Source organism: Limanda limanda, chromosome 2 (assembly GCF_963576545.1).
Source record: "Limanda limanda chromosome 2, fLimLim1.1, whole genome shotgun sequence".
Classification (NCBI taxonomy): domain Eukaryota; kingdom Metazoa; phylum Chordata; class Actinopteri; order Pleuronectiformes; family Pleuronectidae; genus Limanda; species Limanda limanda.
In genome coordinates, this window is record NC_083637.1 from 1573798 (window position 1) to 1601260 (window position 27463).

The window sequence follows — 27463 nt, forward strand, 5'->3', positions numbered from 1 at the left end:
ATGTTCAAGCCCAGTGATGGTTCGGCTAACACAGATAAAAAGATCTCTGAAGCCCTCATTAAAGCCCGCAGGGAATCCCTTAATCAACTTGCAATGTCCAAGGGTGAGCCAGGTTCAATTGGTCTAGAAAACATCTTCTGCTGCGACTATGAAAATCATCAGATGAAGTGCGTCAGCTGCTCAAGTGACGGTCAGGTGGCAGAGAAATGTGTGTCATACGATCCTCCCTCTGCTAGGGCAATGATTTATTACACCAGGCGTCAGAGACAATGTGTCGACAGGTGTCAGTACTTTGAGTCAGGGAGTTACTTCTGGTGCCATGATGAAGATGGCTGGGAGTACTGCTCACCTCTGCCAGACCACACCTACAAGAATGAGGCTTGTCGCTCCGATCACAAGTGTGGAAGCTATGGTGAGAGTTACACCTGGTGCTACACAACATCCAACAACGACTGGGATTACTGTGGAGTGATCAGTCCTGGAGAGTGTGTGTTTTCCCAGACGTCCCGCGCCAAACGACAAGTTAATATTCCAACATGGTTCTGTAGAAGAGTAGATAACAACAGGAGAGTGACCATTTTCGGACATGAAGGAGATTCTAGAAACATCGCTCAAACCAACAGAGATTTACGCAGAGAAGCCGACGAGTTAATCAACCGATGGAACAACCAGGGCTTGAATAACCAGCCCGGGCAGAGGACGTTGATAGAGTCGGCAAATCTTCGCATTGACAAACAGGGAATGGTCAACAGGAACAATCAGCCGTATTACAATCTGCAAATCCAGATCAGCAACATACCACGCCGTCGTGGACACAGCACCACTGTGTCAGTGATCATAGTTCCTGTTGACACGCCAGCTGAATACATGCGTTTTGCCTTCAGGGAGAGTTTACGGCGTCAGCTCCTTGTGGTGTTGGAACCATCCAACGCCGCAAACAACCTGCCGCTTTGTAATTTCTAAAAGATTTTGAACTGTTGTTGTGTCTGAAATCTTTAGTCTCTGAATTACAATGTGCAACCAGAACTAACCAGATGAAACTATGGAACAAACACACCAAGCTTCAGACGCTCAGTGAGAAAAACATCTTCAAAGAGTCTCTGACTGAAACGTTGCTAATTTTCAAAGAGTTTTACACAGATTCGAGTGAGTGGAGGAGTCTTATAATGTGTTTCTTTTTGCTTTAGCGCTGATACTGAGTCTGATGTTTATTTTCCTCTTTTGAATGAAATAATGCAGTAACTATAATGTGCCTCACAACTGATTTATAAACTACCTGTGTGCTTGTTGGATGATTTACAGCTGAATATCGAGCTCAGGCTGACGGGAAGAGTCGCTCGTCAAATATTGAATTTGTCCTCTGCTCTCTGATCAGACTCAGAAACTGGGTCAGCAGTGATGAACCAACATCCACGACAACCTACTTATGTAATCTATATAATCAAACTTATGTAAAATGCAACACTGATTTTCATGTTGTTCTCTTTTTTCTTATTAAAGCTTTGCTCAGCATCCACTCTGGTCTCTGTGTGTGTGTGTGTGTGTGTGTGTTTGTGTTGAATATTGTCTTTATAATCGGTTTAAGATTTTTACTATGAAGGCCAACCAGTGCAACCTGTTATTACTTGTTACGGGACGACCTACCTTCCTAACTACCTACTATGGTATATTCTATGCAGCCGAGATGTCGATGTTGTGGTTGAAGTTGATGTTGATGAAGGAATCTCAGCGGACCTCGTTCTTGTTTGTATAACAGGTTTATTACAAGAGGTTTCACAGGACAGACGGGCACCATGGTATACCCGGAAAAATCACACAGGCCAAAGAGTGAAATCTGCCTTGTTTCTGCAAGACAAGGATTCTAAAAGGGAAGAAGCTAATCCTAAAACTAGACATGAAATAGCGTCATCCATAGGGCCTCTGACTACATAAGGGCATGTTCCGTAAGACGCCTGTTAAAGAACATTCCTTCTGCACTTCATTATGTTACCTTCTCTGGCTCAGTATCTCGGCTCCGCAGCCGTGGTTGGGAGCTCACTGTTCGTCTAGGCTCGTTGTCTGGCCGGTAACCAGCCGTCCGGACTATTTTGTTAAGGAGGAAGAGACATTCTCGTAGCTTTCAACACCGCCACTTTCTTTATTCTCTCTTAGTACACGAGTCACACCTTCATCACGCTAGGTGCTCTATCACTTATCACTTTATCCCACTACATGTAGCCCCCTACCCACAATGCACAGGTGAACTACCCACAATCCTTAGGGGTACTACGTCAGACAACAACAACATCTCTGTTAAAGGGGCAGGCCATACCTGCAACAATTAGCAGGTCAGAGATTATTCCCTAGGTCAAAGATCATTCCATAAGGGAGAGAACTTAAGGCGCCATAGATGTAAACATGTCTAGTCCAGGTCCAACTTAATAATGTCGGACAATCTTCGCCTTGACAACCAGGGATCATTCATGAGGAACAATCACCGGTGTTACAATATGCAAATCCAGATCAACAGACAACGCCCTTCTGGACGCAGCACCACTGTGGCACAGATCCTAGTTCCTGTTGACACGTCAGCTGAATACATGCGTTTGGCCTTCAGGGAGAGTTTACAGCGTGAGGTCGGTGTGGTGGTGGAAGTCAATGAAGCATCCACCTCCACAAACAACCAGAACCAGAAGTGTTGTAAACGACATCAAAATTAACGTTGCTCAAACGTGTGTAGCTGATGATTGTGACAGCGCACACGTGAACTGCCTCATGTCAGAGGCAGAATGAGTGAGTGAAGCTCTCAGTTAGCAAAAGTTCTGTCTTACTCGGTTTTCAATCAGTCTTTATCAATAATCGCTCAATACCAGAGAATCATTTTTATTATTTGTCTTCTTACTGCTTTCTGCAGAAGAAGTGGTTCTGTTGGCTTCATCGGGCCGGGACCTCTCGTGCTCACTGCAGCGGTTTGTGTAGTTCTACTGATTAACACAAGAGTTCTACATCAAAACAAATCAATGTCACATCTGTGCTTTAGTTTAACGACCCTTTTATTCTGCATGTATTATTTTGAAACTCACATTTTGTCCTATTTCCGGTCAATTCCCTTTGTTGCTGGTGGAAATCAAAGGCAGGAGGCGTCGTTCTCAAGTTAAAATTAAGCAGGTTTATTTAGAGGTCATAGGTCAGGAAAATGCGGTGTCCAGCAATTGAATCATGCATGGGCCATCAGTTCTATACAGTTAAGCTGCAGAGGAAAAATAATGGCGGAGAGACAAACTGCGCAGATAGCTTATATATCGATACTGGGCGTGACAGAAGTTCGTCGTTGGGTCATCGTCCTGGCGTCCAACGTGGGGCTTCTCCTGGCGTTGCGTGATGACGTGCAAGCCATGTCGCGGTTACTAGAGTTCATGAGCATATTGCCTCGGTGTGTGTGCTTATTAAATGTGTGTGTACTGATGTGTGGGACGTACCATGCACAGGAGAGAGTGTCTCAGAACTAATATAATGAAGTGATTCATGAAGCCAGAGGTTTGAAAACCTGTTATCTGTCCTTTTTAAGGAGTATGAACCATTCTGAGGTTGAGAAGCAGGAGAAGAACTATGTGTTATGTTTGTGTGTTTACGCTATGTGTATCTGACTACACGTTAAAGTGTTTGTATGTGTGTGAACAGTGGTGTATTGTCAATAAATCCCCCTTTCCACACCTGATAGGTGTGGACAACACGGGGAAGGCAAAGGGCAGAAAAGGGCAAGGCAGAAAAACAAACCCAACTTAATACTCAGTAAAACACAAAATCAAAAACGTCAAAACATAGCTGTGATTAAAAGAATCACAGCCAGCAAAACAAAAATCTCAAAACAAACAATCCAACTAATATAAAAACGTCAAACTATAGCTGTGATTAAAAGAATTACAGCAAGCCACACAAAAATCTCAAAACAAACCTTACGCAGAAGAGACAGCTCCTGGAACTCTGTATGATGTCTAATGTAGCTAAGGAAATTATGCTTTAATACAGAACGAGAAATGAGAACAGGTGCAACAGTTATTGAAATCATTTGAAGGCTATGAAGTATGATATCTAGCTAAAACTGTTCCTATCTTTATTGTTTAAGAGTTCAGACACAGACTATAGTTTAAAGTTTGAAATCCCTCTAGGTTTGACCACTTACTGGGAAGGTCATGTTCCCCTCAACCTTTATCCCATCCAGTGCAAACCCGTCCCCATCCTCATCATCATCATCATCAGCATCTCCTTCGTCCTCCACAGCATCAGCTTCCCCTTCAGCATCCACAGCATCCACAGCACCCATCCCCAGTTCAGCATCCACAGAACAGCTGGGGATGAGGCACGTTTTCCTTCATCAGAGCAGAGTCTACAGCCATGTCATGTCATGGTGCGTAGAGGTGGAGAGGGCACTGGTCACCCAGCCACCAGGAGCAGTTTGGAAAAAATGTTTTTCAAGAACTTCCCATCATAGTACACACACATAACCCTCTTCTGCAAGCAGCAGATCCAGGGCCATTTGTTTCTGTGTGACCAAACAGGGTACAGGAGCAAGCTGTTCAGATATCAGCTCCTTTCAGATCTGCTTCCAGGAACAAAATTATCAAGAATTGTCAGTGAGGCTTTTTAATTTTAAGAGTCAGTGATCTGGATCTTAGCCTCGTAAAGATCCTTTCCTGGAATTGATACTCGCCTACAGGCCAGGTGGTGGGCTTGCACTGTACAAAGCCAGGCGCAGGGCATATTGTCGGTCGTGGTGGAGGAGGTGGAGTTAACACCGGATGGGAGTGAGTTGTGGAATTCATGAAGCCCAGTTCCCAGAGTTTGAAATGAAGACAAACAGAAAAAATGATGAATTTACTGCGATGGGTAATTGAGATTTAAAGTAGATTATATAAGCTTATAATTAAAAGGAACAAACAAAATAATCGAAGCAAAAACATACATGCCCTCTTTTGACAGCTATTTCAATAAAACTTTTGAGGTGTGGTCGGCCAAATCAGTGGATATTAAAAAATAAAAATTAAACACGTGGCATAAGAGTGAAAGAAATCTTTGGCATTTCATAAAATATAAAATGATCAACAAGCTGAATATCAATAAGCAGCAGATATGACAGTATTTGAGTATTTGTGTTCAAACCATTTTCCAAAAATGTATTGACATAACACGATTATTCAGAAGCTTTGACGTCAAAACTGTCCTGTGATAAAACAGGAATCACATACAAAATACAAATGTGTGAGAGATTAGATTCAATCAAACGTCTCAGAGTTGACAGCTGAAACAATTCAAAACAATTAAGTTATTCTGCCACAATTTCCTTCATGATGAAATAAAAACAATAATTGGAGCTTAACATCACCTTTCAAATTAGGAGCATTGGATGTTAAGATAACTGGTGAAACAAAACAACAAAATAAAAACCTTCTTTCCAGAGTTTGAAAGTTAAAGGGTCCAAAATAAATTTAAATCTTATTATAGATATGACATTCAACATTCAACAAGTGTGTTAACAGAGGGGCTTTAAAAAGAGACCTTAATATTGTCACACCGCGGTGAGGTTTGTCTTGTCTTGGGGTTTTTGTCTCGTAACTTCCTGTTTTATTTTGAAATCCTAACTCTCCTCTCGTTTCAGGTCACTTGCCCTTCCTCATGTGTCACCGGTCTGATTGTCTCTGATTGTTTCCACCTGTTCCCTTCACCCTCATGTGCTTATAGTCTGCGTCTCCCCTTTGTCTTGTGCCGAAGTGTTTCATTCTTGTTCGTGCACCTAAGCCTTACCCACAGTCATTGTCATTTTTGCCAAAGAGTTTCTTGCTACGCCACGTAAGTTGTTTTCTGTTTCCTCCTTGAGAGTGATTTTTTGTTTGTTAAAGTTTTCCAGTTTAGCTTTGTTTTGTGTTGTTTGTAAACTGTTTTTCTTCCTCCCTTTTGGAGCGATTTATGTTAAGAGAGATTTAGTTAGTTTGTTGAGCCTCCTGTTTAGGTGAGCCTTTTCTTTTGCCCCATTTATTAGTAGTTTGGTTTTCCTCCTTCGGGAGCGCTTTTGATTTCTTGCTCTTGCCATTTGTTTGTCCTCCTTCGGGAGTGGTTTATGTTTAAAAGCTTTTTCTTTTTCTAGTGTATGTTTTGTATTTATTAGGAAGTTCTTTTTCCCCAGTTATTGCTTGCCAAGTATTATATTATATTATAGATATAGTTAGTGAGATTTTCATAGCCTTCTTGTTTGTCACTCTGCATTGAGGTTCTGAAATCAATAAAGTGTGCTGGTACGTGATATTCTCTGCTTCTGAGTCCTCATTCCAGTCCAGGCCTGACATTACACTTCGGCCAGTATAGACTCAGCAGGGATGACACAACTCAGGGCAGTCCTGCGAGCCCAAGAAGCCCGGCTCTCCCGTCAGGAGGAATTCCAGACCGCTATGGCATCCCAGATGGGGATTCTCTCGACACAACTTCAGAGCCTGAACGATTGTCTGGTGCAGATGACAATTACAGCACCCGAGCCTCCAGTAGCAGCGGATGCTACACCCGTGGTTCCCGTCCTGACTGTGCCAGCCGTTGGAGCGGGATGCAAGTTAGCCCCACCAGCACGATTCGCTGGTGAATTAGGATTATGCAAAACATTTCTCATGGACTGCTCCATACACTATGAACTAAACCCCAATGCTTTTCCTTCTAACCGAGCCAAGATTGCCTTTATGATTTCCCACCTTACCGGAAGAGCCAAGGCATGGGCCTCGGCAGAGTGGGCCCGGGATCCGCCAGTTTGCCAATCCCTCACAGACTTTGAAGCGGCGCTGCAGAAAACTTTCGACCCGGTCACGACCGACCGGGAGAAAGCTGGGGAGCTGAGCAGGCTGAGACAGGGCAGCGACTCCGTTTGTGATTACGCTATCCGTTTCCGCACTTTGTCGGCGGAGAGTGGCTGGAATACAATGGCCTTATACGACGTGTTCCTGAAGGGGCTGGCAGCTCCTATCCAAGACCTTCTGGTTCCCTTGGACCTACCCACAGATCTCGACTCACTCATCGCACTCGCAATCCGGACAGACAACAGAACCCGTCAACTCAGACAGCAACGTCTTCCGAGACCCACAACGATGGAGAGACCCCTACACACTCAAGCACCAGGATGGTCAACCACCCGTCGATCAGCGCCAGAGCAGCGTCATCATTCCCATCCGGAAGGAGAGGGAGAGCCCATGCAGCTAGGAAGAGCTCGACTAACACCCGGCGAACGACAGAAACGTCTGCAGGAGGGCCGATGCTTCTACTGCGGTGAACCCGGTCATCTCGTCGCCACCTGCACTGCCAAACGGACCATGGTGGTGAGTGAATTCAAGGTTTCAGGCACCACCTCACGCACTCTCACGACAGTCCAGGTAATGCACCACACCACCACTGAACTCAAGGCGCTCATAGACTCAGGGGCTGATGAAAGCTTGATGGACTGGGAACTAGCAGAACAACTGGGGCTTAGCACAGAACTTTTAGCTAAGCCCATCAGAGCTAAAGCTCTTAATGGTCAGGAACTGTTTATCACACATATCACAGCACCTCTCAAACTGTGCATTAACCATCACCGGGAAAACATTCGTTTCTATGTATTCAAGTCACCGTCACAGACTCTAATTTTGGGACAGCCATGGTTATTCCGTCACAATCCCCATATAAACTGGAGAACAGGAGAGATCCTGGGCTGGGGAGGGGACTGTGTGAGCAACTGTTTGAACCCCTCAGTTTGGGAGGAGGAAGTCACGAACATTAAATTGATCTCTGTCAATCCAGCCGCAGATCCCAATTACCCGGAACTGAACTCTGTGCCTTCCTGCTACCACCACCTCGAAGAGGTTTTTAACAAGACTAAAGCCCTCTCACTTCCTCCTCACCGACCCTATGATTGTGCCATTGAGCTGATTCCGGGCTCAACCATTCCCAAAGGCCACCTGTACGCGATTTCTGGGCCAGAGAGGGCAGCCATGCGGGAGTACATCGAAACCTCCCTGAAAGCGGGTCTGATTCGCCCCTCATCATCATCAGCCGGAGCCGGTTTCTTCTTTGTGGGGAAGAAGGATGGCTCCCTAAGACCGTGCATTGACTACAGCCCACTCAATGACATCACTGTAAAGAATCGCTATCCACTTCCTCTTATGTCATCCGTGTTTGACCAGCTCCAACAGGCCAAGATCTTCACCAAGTTGGATCTTCGCAACGCCTATCACTTGGTGCGGATCAGAGAAGGTGACGAGTGGAAGACTGGTTTTAATACACCCAGTCAATCAATCAATCAATCAAGTTTTATTTGTATAGCCCACATTCACAAATAACAATTCGTCTCATGGGGCTTTAACATTGTGTGACATCCTCTGTCCTTAACCCTCAACAAGAGTCAGGACAAACTACTAAAAACCCTTTTCACAGGTAAAAATATGTAGAAACCTCAGAGAGAGCCACATGTGAGGGATCCCTCTCTCAGGACGGACAGAAGTGCAATAGATGTCAGGTGTAAGAAAACATCATCAGGATTTTTAGCAGCATCCATGAGGCTAAACATTTTTCAATACTATGTGTCAGGCAGTCCCGCTGCAATCACAGTCTCTGGCCAGCAGCCAGCGAGACCACGATCCAGCATCAGGATGAGATCCACTATAGTCCACAGTCATTGTCCACCGCCGCCAGTTAGAATCCATCATCAGCTGCCGCCTCGGTCGTGGTCCCTCATCATCCGATGCCAACGCGACAAAGGATCCTCCATTACAACGACGATCAGCTGGCACGATACAGAATCCACCGAACTGGATCCACCATTGCGACCTCCGACACGCGATCCACAATCATAATCCATGGTGCGGCCACAGCTGTGGCCCTGCATCCGCGGGCGCTAAGGCACAGAAACTCCGGGAAAAGGGGTCAAGTTAGTAACATGTACTGATCAGATAAGAATTATCTTGATGTGATAAATATGGAGAAAAGGAAGGAGAAGCAGGAAAGAGAAGCTCCGTGTGTCTTGTGTCATAAATTCCCTGTGCGTCTTAGCATCATCAGGGGTTTTTGTCATTTAATCAAATTTGGAACATCGCACTAATTAGCTCTAACTATAAGCTTTATAAAAAAGGAAGGTTTTGAGTCTACTTTTAAACGAACAGAGCGTGTCTGCTTCCCTAACTGAAAGTGAGAGATTATTCCACAGCAGTGGGGCTTGATGGCTAAAAGCTCTGGCTCCTACTCTACTTTTAGAGACTTTAGGGACAACAAGTAAACCTGAGTTCTGGGATCGGAGTGCTCTAGTAGGTTGATATGGTACTAACATCTCTTTAAGGTAAAGAGGTGCCATATCATTAAGGGCCTTGAAGGTGAGGAGGAGAATTTTAAATTCGATTCTAGATTTAACAGGAAGCCAGTGTAGCGATGCTAATACTGGAGAAATGTGCTTTTCTTAGTTCTCGTCAGGACACGTGCTGCGGCATTTTGGACCAGCTGCAGAGTCTTTAACGACTTGCTGCTGGAGCCTGATAATAATGAATTACAATAGTCCAGTCTCGATGTAACAAAGGCGTGGACTAGTTTTTCTGCATCTTTTTGCAAAAGGACATGTCTGATTTTTGAGATATTACGCAAGTGGAAAAACGCGGTCCTAGAAATTACTTTTAAGTGACTATTAAAGGACAAATCAGGATCGAAGATCACTCCCAAGTTCCTGACTGTGTCATTGGAAGCAAGGGCAATGTCATCTAGCGCAGCTATATCATTAGATAATGTATCTCTAAGGTGTTTAGGGCCGAGTATTATAACCTCTGTTTTATCTGAGTTTAATAAGAGAAAATTGCGGGTCATCCAGGTTTTTATGTCCTTGAGACATGCTCGAAGTTTAGTTAATTGATTACTTTGATCAGGTTTTATTGACAAATTTAACTGGGTGTCATCCGCATAACAGTGAAAATTTACCGAGTGTGTCCTGATAATGTTTCCTAGTGGAAGCATATATAATGAGAATAAAATTGGGCCGAGCACAGACCCCTGTGGGACACCATGGTTAACTTTGGTGCGCACCGATGACTCATCATTGATTTGAACGAATTGGGAGCGATCAGCAAAATAAGATTTAAACCAGTTTAAGGCCGTTCCTTTAATGTTAACTGTTTAAGTCTCTCTAATAAAATTTGATGGTCAATTGTGTCGAATGCTGCACTGAGATCTAACAGAACGAGGACAGACACAAGTCCCTGATCTGAAGCTATTAGAAGGTCATTAGTGACTTTTGCCAGGGCTGTCTCTGTGCTATGATTGGTTCTAAACCCAGACTGAAAGTCTTCATATATATTATTTTCCTGGAGAAACTCACACAGCTGATTGGCTACAACTTTTTCTAAGATTTTAGATAGGAAGGGGAGATTAGATATTGGCCTGTAATTTGCTAAAACCTCTGGGTCTAGGGTGGGTTTTTTGAGTAGGGGTTTGATTACAGCTATTTTAAAAGACTGAGGTACATAACCTGATGATAATGACAGATTGATTGTGTTAAGTAACGAATTATCTATTAGGGGCAGAATTTCTTTAAGTAATTTAGTTGGAATCGGATCTAAAATACAGGTTGTTGGTTTAGAACCTGAGACTATTTTGGTAAACTGATCACGGGTGATCAGAGAGAAGCTGTCTAAATAATGGGAAGGATTCTCAGCCGTTTCTGAGATCTCTATTGTTGGGAGGGTATTAGTGCCAATTGAGGGCAGGAGATGATTGATTTTATTTCTAATAGTTAGAATTTTATCATTAAAAAAGGTCATAAAGATATTGCTATTTAGGGATCGAGGAATACTGGGTTCGGTGGAGGTGTGACTCTCTGTCAGCCTGGCTACAGTGCTGAAGAGAAACCTGGGGTTGTTTTTATTCTCTTCTATTAGTTTTGAATAATAGGCAGCTCTTGCTTTGTGGAGAGCCTTTTTATATTCTGTAACACTACTCTTCCAGTCTAGGAGATTTTCAACACTGTTGCTGGAGCGCCACTTCCTTTCTAGTTTTCTTGATATTTGCTCCCAGTGGACACTATGAATATAAAGTCATGCCTTTTGGTCTCACAAATGCTCCTGCTGTTTTCCAGGCTATGATAAATGACGTGTTAAGAGACTTTCTTGACCATTTCGTGTATGTTTATTTAGATGACATACTTATCTACTCCTCTGACCTGAGAAAACACCAAGACCATGTAACTCAGGTACTGAAAAGACTGCTAGAAAATAAACTATATGTCAAAGCATAAAAAAGTGAATTCCATGCCGACACTGTCTCCTTCCTGGGCTTCATCGTAGCCCCTGGAAGTGTGCAGATGGACCCGGCTAAATTAGTTCATCAGAGGCTTCAGCGCAATAGCTTCCCCTCTCCATGCTCTTACCTCCACTAAGGTGCAGTTCCAGTGGTCTCCTGAAGCTGATGCTGCCTTTCGGATCCTCAAGCACCGCTTTACCTCGGCTCCCATCCTCACCCTGCCTGACCCTCAACGACAGTTCGTGGTAGAGGTGGACGCCTCCAACAAAGGAGTCGGGGCCATCCTCTCCCAGCGGTCTGCGCAGGATGGTAAGGTGCATCCTTGTGCCTTCCTGTCACGGCGGCTATCCAAGGCGGAGCGGAACTACGACGTTGGTAACCGGGAGTTGCTGGCGGTCAAACTCGCGCTGGAGGAGTGGAGACACTGGCTCAAGGGTGCTGAACATCCATTCATAGTCTGGACTGATCATAAAAATCTGGAATACATCAAGAAAGCCAAAAGACTCAATTCTCGCCAGGCCAGGTGGGCGCTATTTTTTAACAGATTCTCTTTTTCTCTCTCATACAGGCCGGGGTCCAAGAACGTCAAGCCAGACGCCCTGTCTCGTCTCTTCAACCCCGAACCTGTTGCCAAGGACCCAGAAACGATCCTCCCACTTACCTGTGTGGTTGGAGCACTGACTTGGCAGATAGAAAATGAGGTTAAGCAGGCTAATGGTGAGGTCCCATCACCTAGTGGGTGCCCAGAGAATCGTTTGTTTGTCCCAGTTGAATTGCGCCCACAGGTGATCCACTGGGCCCACACCACGCTGCTTTCCTGCCATCCGGGAGTTCGAAGAACGATGTTCGCTATCTCCCGGAGGTTCTGGTGGCCCTCCATGGAACCGGAGGTCCGGGAATACGTAGAGGCTTGTTCGGTCTGCGCCCGAAACAAGTCTACCGAGATGTCGGACCGTGGTCCGACATCTCGGTAGACTTCGTCACGGGGCTTCCGGTCTCTCAAGGTAACACCACTGTCCTCACAGTGGTGGACAGATTTTCCAAGATGGTTCAATTCATCGCTCTGCCAAAACTGCCCTCCGCCAAAGAAACGGCGGAGATCATGATGAATGTTTTTAAGGTTCACGGATTTCCCAAAGACATTGTCTCAGACCGGGGTCCCCAGTTCGTCTCCCGGGTCATCGGAGCTAAGGCCAGCCTGACCTCGGGTTACCACCCGGAGGCCAACAGCCAGACCGAACGCCTAAACCAGCAGCTTGAAACCGGCCTCCGGTGTCTGGTCTCCCAGAATCCCTCGACATGGAGTAAACACCTGGTCTGGGTCGGGTATGCCCACAACCTACTGCCCACCACGGCCACAGGTATGTCACCATTCAAGTGTGCATTTGGTTACCAGCCCCCTGTTTTCGCAAACAACGAGTTGGAGGTGTCTGTGCCCTCCGCCCATGCCATGGTTCGCCGCTGCCACCGCATCTGGGCAGCCGCCACGCAGGTATTGATTCGCCAAGGGGACACAGTGAAGAAAACTGCGGACCGCAAGAGACGACCCGCCCCCGCCTACCAGCCAGGACAGAGAGTTTGGCTCTCAGCCAGAGATCTACACCTTAAAGTCCCTTCCCAGAAGCTGGCGCCGCGGTTCGTGGGCCCGTTTCCCATCATCAAGCTCATCGGTCCTGCAGCAGTTCGCCTTCGCCTGCCCCGATCCCTCCGTGTTCACCCCACCTTCCATGTGAGCCTGGTCAAGCCCGTCAAGGAGAGTTCGATGGTTCCAGCCGCTACCCCTCCGCCACCCCCAGAAGTGATTGAAGGCGGTCCGGTATACAAGGTCAAGCAGTTGCTGGCGGTTCGCAACAGGGGTCGAGGTAAACAGTATCTGGTGGACTGGGTAGGATATGGTCCTGAGGAGAGGCAGTGGGTTCCGTCTCGTCACATTGTAGACTCTACACTCATTACAGACTTCCACAGGGACCACCCTGACCAGCCTGGGCCATCAGGAGTCGGCCCTAGGGGGGGGGGGGGGTACTGTCACACCGCGGTGAGGTTTGTCTTGTCTTGGGGTTTTTATCTCGTAACTTCCTGTTTTATTTTGAAATCCTAACTCTCCTCTCGTTTCAGGTCACTTGCCCTTCCTCATGTGTCACCGGTCTGATTGTCTCTGATTGTTTCCACCTGTTCCCTTCACCCTCATGTGCTTATAGTCTGCGTCTCCCCTTGGTCTTGTGCCGAAGTGTTTCGTTCTTGTTCGTGCACCCAAGCCTTACCCACAGTCATTGTCATTTTTGCCAAAGAGTTTCTTGCTACGCCACGTAAGTTGTTTTCTGTTTCCTCCTTGAGAGTGATTTTTTGTTTGTTAAAGTTTTCCAGTTTAGCTTTGTTTTGTGTTGTTTGTAAACTGTTTTTCTTCCTCCCTTTTGGAGCGATTTATGTTAAGAGAGATTTAGTTAGTTTGTTGAGCCTCCTGTTTAGGTGAGCCTTTTCTTTTGCCCCATTTATCAGTAGTTTGGTTTTCCTCCTTCGGGAGCGCTTTTGATTTCTTGCTCTTGCCATTTGTTTGTCCTCCTTCGGGAGTGGTTTATGTTTAAAAGCATTTTCTTTTTCTAGTGTATGTTTTGTATTTATTAGGAAGTTCTTTTTCCCCAGTTATTGCTTGCCAAGTATTAAATTATATTATAGATATAGTTAGTGAGATTTTCATAGCCTTCTTGTTTGTCACTCTGCATTGAGGTTCTGAAATCAATAAAGTGTGCTGGTACGTGATATTCTCTGCTTCTGAGTCCTCATTCCAGTCCAGGCCTGACAAATATGATTTTGTTAATCACTCATCCTTGATTTATATTACGAATCAAATTAATAACTTGTGAAGTATTAAACTGGTGTCTACTATTATCCCTGCTATGTCAGGTAAAAATAAAATAAGATATTAAATGATTTCTCCTTTCCTCTAATAGATAAGATATATTTTGGAAATATCTGAAAACAAATTTGTGCCAAAAAGTGTAATTTTAACAATTCCCTCTGGAATTCATTACTTCTGAATGAAGCAATATTAAAAACAAACAAACAAATAACATAGAAACAAACAACCAAGCCTCTTTGTGATCTTAACGCCAGTTGTAAGCTGTAAGGCTTCTGGCCCTCCCCCTTTTCATCCTCTACTGTGCCAGTCTTAATCTTTCTTTGGCAAGTCCTAAACACATTTACCCCTCCCACCCTTACATACAACATTATTTCCTAACACTGCTTTGTCTTCACTCTGGTCCAGCTCATCCCAGACCATCTCATTCTGGTTCAGGTCAGGGGAAGGTGGAGCCAGGTCCTCTGGGGTCAGGTGAAGGTGGAGCCAGGTCCTCTGGGTTCAGGTCAGGTGAATGTGGAGCCAGGTCCTCTGGGTTCAGGTCAGGTGAAGGTGGAGCCAGGTCCTCTGGGTTCAGGTCAGGTGAAGGTGGAGGCAGGTCACCTGGGTTCAGGTCAGGTGAAGGTGGAGCCAGGTCCTCTGGGTTCAGGTAAGGTGAAGGTGGAGCCAGGTCCTCTGGGTTCAGGTCAGGTGAAGGTGGAGCCAGGTCACCTGACGCAGCACTCCATCAGTCCTTACAGAGCCTGGAGGTGTGTCTGGGGTCATGGTCCTGTTGAAAGACAGATGCTGGTCCCACTAAGCACAAACCAGATGGCATGTCGCTGCAGAATGCTGTGGTAACCATGCTGGTCAAGTAAGCCTTGAATTTTGAATAAATCACCAACAGTATCAGCAGCAAACCAGCAATGCAGGTCAATGAGTTTGAGCTGAACATCACTGGTGCATTATCCACACTGCACGTTACCCTCCAACTGGCTTGAAAGAAACTGCAACTTTCTCATGAAAGCCTTCACCAGGCTGTACATGTCATGTCCAACAGGCCCTTGCCTTGCAGTTTGGTATTTAGCTCATTCATTAATGCAGTGACATCAACAGCAAATGCAAGATCTGCATCTGAGAGCTCTGGGATGTCCTTGCCTTTCTTTTCCCAGAACTCTTGAATCTCTGCCCTCAGGTCCCATACTGGTTTAATCACTCTGCCCAGACTGATCCATCTGACAGCTGTGTGGGAGCCTCTGTCCACATGTTTGTGAAGATCTTGTTATTATTCTATTTTATTCTATTTTGTACTATTTATATTTTATATTTTGGTTGTAATTATTGAGCATTGCTAGAAGAGAGCCGGTGACTCAAGCATTTCATTGCCAGTGACTGCTTTATGTTATTGTTATCACTTTCTGACTCTTTATTTTCTAAACTAACTTCTTTCTTCTGCTCATGTTTGAATCAGGAAAGGTCAAAGTGAATGTTTGTGCTGTGAACACGTCTCTGCTCTTGTTCTCACAGCAGAAGTGTGGAGGTTCCTTCTCCTTTTCTTTATCTCCATCTTCAATCTGCACATCCGAGCGTTCATCGTGTTGAAACCGTCGTCTCACTCTGACGTGCAGATCCTCGCTGGAGACCAACAGAAGAAAGAGGAAGCTTCCATCCGTCTGTTTACGACAAACAGGAGACACACTAGAGACACATGGGAGACACACAGGAGACACACCGGAGACACACAGCAGACACACAGGAGACACACCGGAGACACACCGGAGACACACAGGAGACACACCGGAGACACACTGGAGACACACCGGAGACACGCAGGAGACACACTAAAGACACACTAAAGACACACCGGACACACACTATAGACACAGCGGACACACACTATAGACACACCAGAGACACACCAGAGACACACCAGAGCCACACAGGAGACACACCGGAGACACACGGGAGACACACAGGAGACATGGGGGAGACACACAGGAGACACACAGGAGACACACAGGAGACACACAGGAGACACACTATAGACGAACAGGAGACACACCGGAGACACACAGGAGACACACAGGATACACACAGGAGACACACAGGAGACACACAGGAGACACACAGGAGACACACAGGAGACACACAGGAGACACACCAGAGACACACCGGAGACACACCAGAGACACACTATAGACACACTGGAGACACACTATAGACACACCGGAGACACACAGGAGACACACTATAGACACACCGGAGACACACAGGAGACACACTATAGACACACCGGAGACACACAGGAGACACACAGGAGATACACATCTTAACTTATGAATGTAATCTGTGTGTGTGTGTGTGTGTGTGTGTGGGTGTGTGTGTGTGTGGGTGTGTGTGTGTGTGTGTGTGTGTCACAGCTTCATGAAGTGACAAGACAAAACAAGAGACGTGTGAAAGACAAGAAAAGACCTCCCATCGTCTCTGAAGTTCCTTATTTCAAACTGCTAAATGTTTGTTATCTTCCTTATTGTGAGGAATATGTTCATATAAGGTCATAGATCGATCTGAGGGCGACTCCTGGTCGAGATATAACCATCTTCTCTCCTTCTGACATCGTTCACTGACTCGTCCGTCTGAAGAGAACTCAACAGCAACGTCTGACGACTTCTTCAACAAAGGAGGTAAATACACTTCAGGTCATTTCACTCTAAAGGGAAACTTCAGTGATATTGAGCCTTTAGTGGCGTCTCTAATCTGACACATTGTCAAAGGTTTGATTTTTTATGAATGTTTGTTCAGAAGCCAGGTCTGAAGTATGGAAGCAAAGAGCAGCCAAAGCTACAATTACTATTAACTGTATTTATTCTATAACGCCCTGATCACACCATGTTTTTGGGCTGATGCTGGTCATCAAAAATAAATCGTCAGTGATTCCTGAGATGTCGTTATCGAATCTTTGTGACTAATAAATGTAACTGAGGTTTGATTATTTATTTTTTACAGTTTAACAATTTACTTAAATAAAAAAAAACTGAATAAAAAGTAAAACACATTTACAACCAAATACATAGAAACTGAATTAAGAAAAACCCTTTCAGATAAGATGCTTATTGTTTAATGTGTAAAGTAAGTTTTCATATCAGGGACATAAATGAGGAATATGTCTGAAGACTCTTATTGGCTAATGAGTGAATGGGTGGAGCTTCAGTCAGAGATCGTCCATCTTACTCTGATGTGGAGAAACCATTGAGCTATTCCAGTTCCATACAAACTGTACGTACTGTATTATTCTCTATAATACACTGTCTTTATAACAACACAAATCTATAGTTTCACACAAACCACAATTAGGTTTTGACATTTTTTTTTAGGTGAAAACTATTTACACGATGCATCAAAGTGTCTCCATTGAAACCACATTTGGATCTGCTCTAAATTACAAGTATCAGTTATTGTAAAGATCAGTTCACTGAATATGATTATTTACATCTAAATCCATAAATTAGAAGAAATTTTATTTGAAATCTACGGAAAATGTTGAAAAAGTCCTGATCTGAGTTCAGATACCATGTTAATAAACCTGATCTGTGTTCAGATACCATGTTAATAAACCTGATCTGAGGTCAGATACCATGTTAATAAACCTGATCTGGGTTCAGATACCATGTTAATAAACCCGATCTGGGTTCAGATACCATGTTAATAAACCTGATCTGGGTTCAGATACCATGTTAATAAACCCGATCTGGGTTCAGATACCATGTTAATAAACCTGATCTGGGTTCAGATACCATGTTAATAAACCTGATCTGGGTTCAGATACCATGTTAATAAACCTGATCTGGGTTCAGACACCATGTTAATAAACCTGATCTGGGTTCAGATACCATGTTAATAAACCTGATCTGGGTTCAGATACCATGTTAATAAACCTGATCTGGGTTCAGATGGCCGCCCGGAGCCGGATCACGGTTCTGCTGCTGCTCTTCCTCCTGTCGACTGAACACAGTTTTGCTGTGACCGAGGACGAACTCACGCCGCTGGTAGACGAACTCTTGAGCAAGTGAGTGAATTTCTGAATCCTGAACTGATGATGTTTACATGGACAATGATGATTATGATCTATAGTACAGGCAGTCACCAGGGGGCGATAAAGAGCTTTAGCATGGTAACATACATGTTCAACCTGTTGACCTCATTTGATCCTTTTTGCAGGTACGGTGTTAATGGTATGTTCAGTCTGGCCGTGAGTATCCCGTGGAACCAGAACCAGAACCAGAACCAGAACCAGAACGCTCAACAAATCATCCAGACAGTCCTCAGAAGTGACCCTGCTGACAACGTGAAGAACAAGATCAACAACGGTGAAGTGTACCTTGGCAGCAGGGTGGTTGCAGCCAAGAATTTGCATGCAGAGTTTAACGTTGTGAAAAAATTGAATCAGTTGTACACCAGTGTTGAAGCCAATCCGAATGATTTGTTGCTTTTCTATGTTTATGCCTCCCCATGTGTTGAACAATGTACACATGAATTTCACTCGCAAAGCATCCTTAGAGGGTTAAACGAAATTCGGCTTTGGAAAAATTATGCAGTTGTGTTTTCTAAAGTATTCAAGCCCAGCAGTGGTCACGAGAACCCAAAGAAGAAGCTCGTTAGAGCCCTTAAGGTACTTGCAACGTACAAGTTCAAGGGTGATCTAGGTCCAATTGGTCTACAAAACATCTTCCGCTGTGACTCTGAAAATAATCAAATGCAGTGCGTCAACTGCTCAGATGACCGTGGAGTGGCAGATAGATGTGTGTCATACGATCCGCCCTTTGCTAACACAAACACTCGTCCTCAGTCAGTTAGAGGTGGCTCCGCCTCACAGGGGGGTGCTCAGTCAGGTAGAGGTGGCTCCGCCTCACAGAGGGGTGCTCGGGCTAACAGGAATTCAGGTAGAGGTCGGGGCAGCAATGACCGCCTAGGGGACCGAGTAAGAAGGGACATCAGTTATAATACAGGTGACAGCTCTCGTCTTATCTCTGAGAGCAACCAGGGAGCTGAGGACGCCCCCTCAGTTGATGAGAAGGGAAATGATGTTGCGACTGGTGAAGCTGCTTCATCCACCACAGGTGAAAGTGTCTCTCTGTCACCAACGGGTTCTGATGAAGGCAACGGAAGTGATTTAAGGACGGCAGAGGACGTATCGTCCCCACAAATCGGCTCTGATTCTGGAGATGGAAATGGAAAAGTGAGCAGAGGTAAAGGAAAAGTGAGCAAGGGCAAAGGAGGTAAAGGGAGAAGAGGGAAAGGAGGGAAAGGGAAAGGGAGAAGAGGGAAAGGGAAAGGGAGAAGAGGGAAAGGAAAAGGAAGAAGAGGGAAAGGGAGAAGAGGGAAAGGGAAAGGGAGAAGAGGGAAAGGAGGGAAAGGGAAAGGGAGAAGAGGGAAAGGAGGACGAGGAGGGAAAGGAAAGGGGAGCAGGCGAGGGGGGGGCAGAAGACGGGGTTTGGACCAGGACTGGATTTTTGTCTCAGATTTTTGAGAAGCAAACAAATGAACCTTTTCTGAACGACCGGACTGAGTCTGAGTTTAACGCAACTAGCTTTGCTAACATGATCACGTGATAATGCCACGATTAGCGCGTTAGCTGTGCAGCTAACCAATGAGGCTTTGAGCTTTGAAGGAATTATATGTATTACTCTTAGAATGTATTGAGGTTCTTTGATTGTCTGTTAATAGATAAACTTTGATAATATTAAAAGATAAATGTATAAAGATGGACGACATGACAGCCACCAAAATAGAAAGCAAAGTGCCTTGATCGCCCCCTGGTGGCTGGTTGCTGTACAGGTCATAAAATCCTCCTCTCCCTCCATGTTAGCAGATACAAAAAACTATAAACATTAAATAAACGTCTCTTAAAGATTTCAGTCCTTTCAGGTCATTCTTGTCTCACTGATGTTGGTTCAAGTTTTCCTGATCAGTTTGGTTTTATTTAGTTATTTAATATAAAAACGAGACGTCCACGATGTTTTGGCTTCATTTGTGTACAGAGTCAGGAAGTGAAGCTGCATTGTTTATAATTATTTACAGTAAATCATCTGAACCACAATCCACGACAACGTACTTATGTAATCTATATAATCAAATCTATGTAAAATGCATCACAGATTTTTGTGATGTTCTGTTTTCTCTTATTAAAGCTTTGCTCAGCATCAACTCTGGTCTCTGTGTGTGTCCGTGTGTGTGTGTGTGTGTGTGTGTGTGTTGAATATTTTCTTTATAATCTGTTTAAGATTTTTACTGTGTAGGCCAACCAGTGCAACCTGTTATTACTTGTTACGGGAGGACCTAACTAACTAACTAACTTCATACATGCATAATATGTAATTTTAATATAATCCAATCCAATATAAATTAGTTTTGGTTTGTTTTCTTCTGAGTTCTTTCCACTGACTGGAACTGTCTCTTATCTGTTTAATCGTCTGACCCTCGGTCGGCTGTGATATTACAACATTTCCGAGAACGTGTTTGTTGACACTCGACTACAAAATACAGATGAACACAACAAGAAGTTCTTATAATGACTTTATACGATCAGATGTATAATAACAATATGCACTCTGCAATGTAATAAACACGGAGGAGGATATTCCGTCTGTGCACCACGATGATGATGAAGCAGATTCAGCTGAATGTGATCTGAGGTCACTTGGACTCAAACAGAAAATACTGAACAGTAATTAACAAGATCGGTTCAACGTTCAAGGTTTCCCACAATGCATCAGTCCAACAACGTGCGTATATATCTATCAGAAATTCAGAAGCAAATAACAGACTTCGGAACGAGCAACAGACGGTAAGAGTTCTTCTATTTTCTCTAGAGATGAAAGAAATGTCCACGTCTGAGGGGACGCAGTCGATTTCATTCATAAACATATCAACAGATATATTTTATAATCATTGGTTCTATTATTACTCAATCTTTTTTATTCTGAATTCATTTTGTCAATAATCGTTATGACTGTCATTGTTTTTGTTATTATTCATAAACTTGTATTGTCAGTGTGTCTGTAACTCTGTATCATTGTAGAATTATATGAGCACTGCACAAATAAACATGACTTTAAATAGATTCTTCAATTTTAATCCTTTTAATTTTAATTGTTTTGTTTGAGTCTCATTCAATCATTTATTGTTACAGTAATTTTCTAACAATATCATTTCTAAATTTATTTTATCGTTAGTTAGTTTGTCATTATTATAATTATAATCTTCACTATCTCAGCATTCAGATGTAAACGTAAACAAGAAAGGTAATTTTAAATATCTGATTAAAATCTGTGTTCTTAATGTAATTTGTGAATAAAGTAATTTATAAAGATTTTTTCAACAAATATTGGAAATTAAATGAAATGTAAACATTTTTATTTTTTTATTCAATAATTAGTTACTGAATTCTAAAATGTAATGATGAACTTTATTATATTTGAAAATCCCTTGCTCCCTCTCTCCTCTTCTCTCCTCCTCGCTCTCTCTCCCCCTCCTCCCCTTCCCCCCCCATCTCTATGTCTCCGCCCCCCCCCCCCCCCCCCCTCCGCAGCACAGAGCTGAAATGGAAGATCCGAGGAGACGTTCCACTCTGTCGTTCTCTTTCATCCTCTGCTTCTCACTGTGGCTCACGCCTGGAGAAACCTTTTGGGATCAATGCCTTGACGAATGTCCGGCGAAGTATTTCACCTCCACGTACGATGTGCGATGTAAAGACAGGTGTGCAAAGCACGGTTATGACTACTACTGGTGCCATTCCCAAGAGGGCTGGAACTACTGCTCACCAGGAGAGAACATTGATTACAAAGGCAACACCTGTAGCAATGACTGTGGCAAATATGGAGAAAGCTACTACAAGTGTTTGTTGTGGGGAATGTCCTGGAGCCAATGTGCTCGGGTGGAGCCGAGGGCAATGATTCCTTCCACCAGGTATCAGAGACAATGTGTTGACAGGTGTCAGTACTATGAGTCAGATGATTACTTCTGGTGCCATGATGGAGAGAACTGGGAGTACTGCTCACCTCTACCAGACCACACCTACAAAAATGAACCTTGTCGCTTCAATCACCAGTGTGGAAGCTATGGTGAGAGTTACACCTGGTGCTACACAACATACAACAACGACTGGGATTACTGTGGAGTGATCAGTCCTGGAGAGTGTGTGTTTTCCCAGACGTCCCGCGCCAAACGACAAACTAATAATCCAAGAGTGATCTGTACCAGGGAAGAGAACAACAACAGGAGACTTTCAGAGAAGAAGGAGATTCTAGAAACATCGTTCCAACCAACAGAAGGTTACGCAACGAAGCCCTAGACTTAATTAACCAATGGGACAACCAGGGCTTGAGTGACCAGTCCAGGTCCAACTTGATAACGTCGGACAATCTTCGCCTTGACAACCAGGGACTGGTCAACAGGAACAATCAGCGGTGTTACAACCTGCAAATCCAGATCAACAGACAACGCCCTTCTGGACGCAGCACCACTGTGGCACAGATCCTAGTTCCTGTTGACACGTCAGCTGAATACATGCGTTTGGCCTTCAGGGAGAGTTTACAGCGTCAGGTCGGTGTGGTGGTGGAAGTCAATGAAGCATCCACCTCCACAAACAACAACCAGAAGTGTTGTAAACGACGTAAAAATTAACGTCGCCCAAATGTGTGTAGCTGATGATTGTGACAGCGCACACGTGAACTGCCTCATGTCAGAGGCAGAATGAGTGAGTGAAGCTCTCAGTTAGCAAAAGTTCTGTCTTAATCGGTTTTCAATCAGTCTTTATCAATAATCACTCAATACCAGAGAATGATTTTTTATTATTTGTCCTCTGAGTGCTTTCTGCAGATGAAGTGGTTCTGTTAGCTTCATCGGGCCGGGACATCCTTAAGGCTGCGACACACTTTACACCCAACTGTCACCTTTGACCATCACAGGCTCATTCCTGACATGAACCATGTTTGATATCCACGGGAATTGGCTACGACAGAAAACAGCAAAAGCCAATGAGGATGTTGTGTAGTTTTACATCTGCGACTAAACATTAAAACTCAGCTTCAGCTCATGCTAGAAACTGTATCAGCCAATTCGGCCTCTAAGCCACGCCTCCATGTTTGTTTTCCTTCTGAAGGTCGATATAAGCTTCTCCGTTTTTACAGACACGGACATATAGGACCGCCCTTTAAGCCGTGGAACCGCCTCGGAGAGCTTTTCGAGCACCTCTGATTTTTCTAACTACACGTCGGCATGTTGGAGAGCCTAGGGACAGCCCTTGGCTGTGATTGGTCCGCTAATGACATAATTTCCGCACAACGTCATTTCCGGACCTAAATATTCCTGTTTCATTCCCTATATCCCTATTTCAAAATAAACCCAAACACAACTACGATTCTACGATTAATGTGACAAGTGTGTTAAGCCAGCGGAGTTGTCCAGCTGACGGTGGCTCGTTAGAGCAGTGGTTCTCAACCTTTTTTCAGTGATGTACCCCCTTTGAAATAAAAATTCAGCCGAGTACCCCCTTACCAGCGCAAAGGATTTTTGGTTGAAAGAAAGGTGTAATACACAGTGCTGTGCCATTTGTGTCTGATTTTAATAAACCTTGAAACTAGACACTTTCAAATTTAAAACTCCATCAATGTCCATAACATTGCTCATTTGTAGTGGTCTCTCTTGAACTATTTGGAAATAAAATGTTATAAAAATAACTAAACACTTATATAACTGAATAATTATCTCAATTATAAATATAGATTTGTGCACATACAAATTATTATCAACTGAAAGTGACCTCTTTTGGGATCATAATAAAGATATGTTCTCAAACTGAACTCATGAAATTAATTATAGATAAACGCTTCTTCAGAAACAAGAAAATCATTAACTTCATTTTAAATAAAAGTAAAAATTTCTTCTTTAAGGATCGAAAAAAAATACTGATCTTAAATTTACAAACTGTCAACACTGGTGATCACATTGTTCCATTGAACTGAGTGAGTACTTTTCCATTTCGATTTTAGTGAGAAACTTGTGCTTATGCTTCACTGAGGATCTTTTTCAGTCTTGGTGGCAGGGAAGCAACTGCTGTGATCAAGCTCTTCTCAAGGCAGAGTCTGTTTCTTTGCTTTGGTTTGATCACAGTCATTGCAGAGAAGGAGGCCTCACATAAATATGTGCAGGCAAAGGGTAGCAGTTGCTCCAAATCTTTCTGTCTCAGGTCAGGGTGCTCCTGCTTCACACACCCAGAACTGTGTGAGTGTGGATGTAGCAAACTTCACCTGGAGGCCACGGTCAGATCACACTTCCAGGAGTTTTTCCTGATAAGTGACAGGTAGCTTGTTTCCATTTGCTTTGGAGAGGCTTTTCGCATCGTGTCTTGAGATGACCTGAATTCAGAAAGTTTCCTCTTGAAATACTCAGGTGGCTTACCAACATGACTTTCATGTTTTGTCTGGAGATACCGCTGAAGATGTGCTGGCTTCATGCCACTGTTGGCTAATCTCACCCCACAGAAAAAACGTGTTAATAAAGTGTTAATAACCAAATCTATGTCATTGTTAATATTGTTGAAGTGTCTTTCTGTTATTTTATTATGAAATATTTGCTCGCTTTAAGGTCAGACAATTTCATTTCCGTTTTTGTATTACATGCTTTTATTTTGAAAGTGTTCCGGTGGAGACGCGGACTTCCTGTTATGAATCTGTAACTTCACAACAGAACAGTGTGATGTTTTAGCGACGCTCCGAAGAGACACACGCTCTCACAGTGCTGTTTAGGGGAGTTTCAAATAAACCTGAAAACATCAGTTAGAGTTTCGACCTTCTTGTGAATACTGAAGGAATTTTGCCGGCTCTGGTTTCGCCTTCTTTGTCACTTGTCCCTCCGTGTTTCAGCCGCACTGCTGCTGCGCTTCAACCCCGACTCGAGTTTTCAAGGCAGCAGTGATGACACGTGATGACAGGTGGCGTGTGCCAGGTTGGGTCAAACCATCGGTATGGGGGTACTCTGGGTTTTTAGGATAATGAAATTTGAATAGCCTACTGAATATAAAATTCAATTCATGAACTTACACTTATATTTCATTGAATATTTATTAAATAACAATTTTTACAGGATTTTTGAATGGATGCTTATTTTAAATATATTTCAAAAAAATCTCACGTACCCCCTGGAGTACCTTCAAGTACCCCCAGGGGTACGCGTACCCCCATTTAAGAACCACTGCGTTAGAGCACTGACGGCATGTGTGCACGGTCACATACGGTTATAACTAACTTTTGTAACGGCGCTAGCCACCATGCTAACTTCGGTGGTAACCGCGCAAAAACCCGCTGTCACGACATTAATTCCACTTCTATCATGACACTGTTTCTCAAACACCATCAGGTTTGAAGCAAACACTGGGCAGTAGTTAGTATCGGGAGTCCCTGCTGACTGTGTGTGGAAGCTGGGGGGGAAGCTAGCAGCCTCCGTGTAGCTTCAAGCTGTGTGATTAGCAACGCAGTTCGGAAACAAGACCGGGGAACCGCTGCGCTAAGAAACGATAACATCAGCATTTTGACCCGCTAGGTGTCACTTTATTTTATTTAGTTGCAAAAATAAACAGGTAAATAAACAACGTGGACTTCTTCTGCATATTTAGAACTCATGAGGTAGGCTTCTCTAAGCTCGTCTTCCGTTGCGCAACCTACTGTTCTGCCGGTGAATTGTTTTCAGCACGTCAGGCGTCCGAGAAGCATAAATGAAAAAGAGTCCGTGGGATCCGTGCGTCCCCCCCGGGCGCAACGGACTTGGAGTAGCTACTGGAGCCTTGAGTCTCGTGCGTTTCTGTGAGATCGTTTCCTACAGTCGGCAAGTTTGTGGTTTCACGTTCTGGCCAAATCGTCCAGTGTTCGGACAATTATAAGATTAAAGATCGTTTCAACTGTCGTTGTGTCTGAAATCTTTAGTCCCTGAATTACAATGTGGAACCAGAACTAACCAGATGAAACTATGGAACAAACACACAAAGCTTCAGACGCTCAGTGAGAAAAACATCTTCAAAGAGTCTCTGACTGAAACGTTGATAATTTTCAAAGAGTTTTACACAGATTCAAGTGAGTGGAGGAGTCTTATAATGTGTTTCTTTTTGCTTTAGTGCTGATACTGAGTCCGATGTTTATTTTCCTCTGTTGAATGAAATAAAGCAGTAACTATAATGTGCCTCACAACTGATTTATAAACTACCTGTGTGCTTGTTGGATGATTTACAGCTGAATATCGAGCTCAGGCTGACGGGAAGAGTCGCTCATCAAATATGGAATTTGTCCTCTGCTCTCTGATCAGACTCAGAAACAGCAGTGATGTGCACGTGAAAACATCTGCAGCCCAAAGCCTGTAGCTGTGCACGTTCTGTCTGTTTACACATGAACATGGAATATTACTGTTATTATATTATATAATGTCCCTGTCTATAGTCATATACATTCTACATATATATGCATTTATAAATGTGTGTGTAAGACTCTGTATCTTTCAGGGGAGTTCAACAATAAACTTCTTTGACTCTGTGTAAATAGCAGAAACTGCAGAACTTACTCATGTTATTATTACTGTCAGTGATCAAGGATTAAATTAAATTCTATTTATTTTCTGTTAAAAGCTTCATTGCTTTGCACAGTGAAGACCTGGTTCACATGTGCTGACAGTGAAGTTAAATGAATCAAACAGAGACATTGACCAGTGTTTGACGAGGACAGACGGTCCAAGGTTTCCCACAATGCTTCAGTCCAAGTCTTTGAGACAAACACTGTATATATATCAGGACGTCAGCAGCTAAATCCACAGACTTCACAACACACAACTGACTTAAAGGTTTTTCTATTAAAATCAGAAACTATTGAATGTACTAATGTGGGCGGCTAATGTACTAATGTGGGCGGCTGTGGCTGAGGGGTAGAGTGGTCGTCCTCCAACCTGAAGGTCGGCGGTTCGATTCCCAGTCTGAACCATCTGCATGCCGAAGTGTCCTTGGGCAAGATACTGAACCCTAAATAGCCCCCCATAGAATAATTAAGTGCTGCAAGTAGATGCACTGTATGAATGTGTGTATGAATGGGTGAATGTGAAACTGTACTGTAAAGCGCTTTGAGTGGTCTTCATCAGACTAGAAAAGCGCTATATAAATACAAATCCATTTACCAAATCCATTTACCACTAATGCAGATTTGTTATTTAGTAAAATCAGAGGTGTCAAAAGTATTCACATTCATTACTCAAGTAGAAGTATAGCTACTAGGGTTAAAAAATACTTTTGTAGAAGTTGAAGTATCAACTCAAGCTTTTTACTTAAGTAAA

General features: G+C 43.7%; 1 protein-coding gene across 2 annotated transcripts; it reads left to right on the forward strand.

Moving 5' to 3' along the window:
• Positions 1-20853: 20853 nt before the first annotated feature.
• On the forward strand, positions 20854-26682 carry LOC133019804 (uncharacterized). 2 transcript variants are annotated; one of them, XM_061086377.1, is made up of 2 exons: positions 20854-20942; positions 21692-26682. In XM_061086377.1, exons 1-2 carry the CDS (start codon positions 20863-20865, stop codon positions 22446-22448), a joined length of 837 nt encoding a protein of 278 aa, XP_060942360.1. In that variant the 5' UTR covers positions 20854-20862; the 3' UTR covers positions 22449-26682. The 2 variants fall into 2 exon arrangements, with proteins under 2 accessions (XP_060942360.1, XP_060942368.1); XM_061086385.1 differs by having other exon boundaries at positions 20855-20942; positions 21687-26682.
• Positions 26683-27463: the final 781 nt, after the last annotated feature.

What these genes read in the sequence shown, in the direction of transcription:
- LOC133019804 (XM_061086377.1), top strand. Translation starts at nt 20,863, where the DNA reads ATGCATCAGTCCAACAACGTGCGTATATATCTATCAGAAATTCAGAAG. An exon ending in TTCGGAACGAGCAACAGACG is followed by an intron (nt 20,943 to 21,691) that starts GTAAGAGTTCTT and finishes TCCGCAGCACAG; the next exon opens with AGCTGAAATGGAAGATCCGA.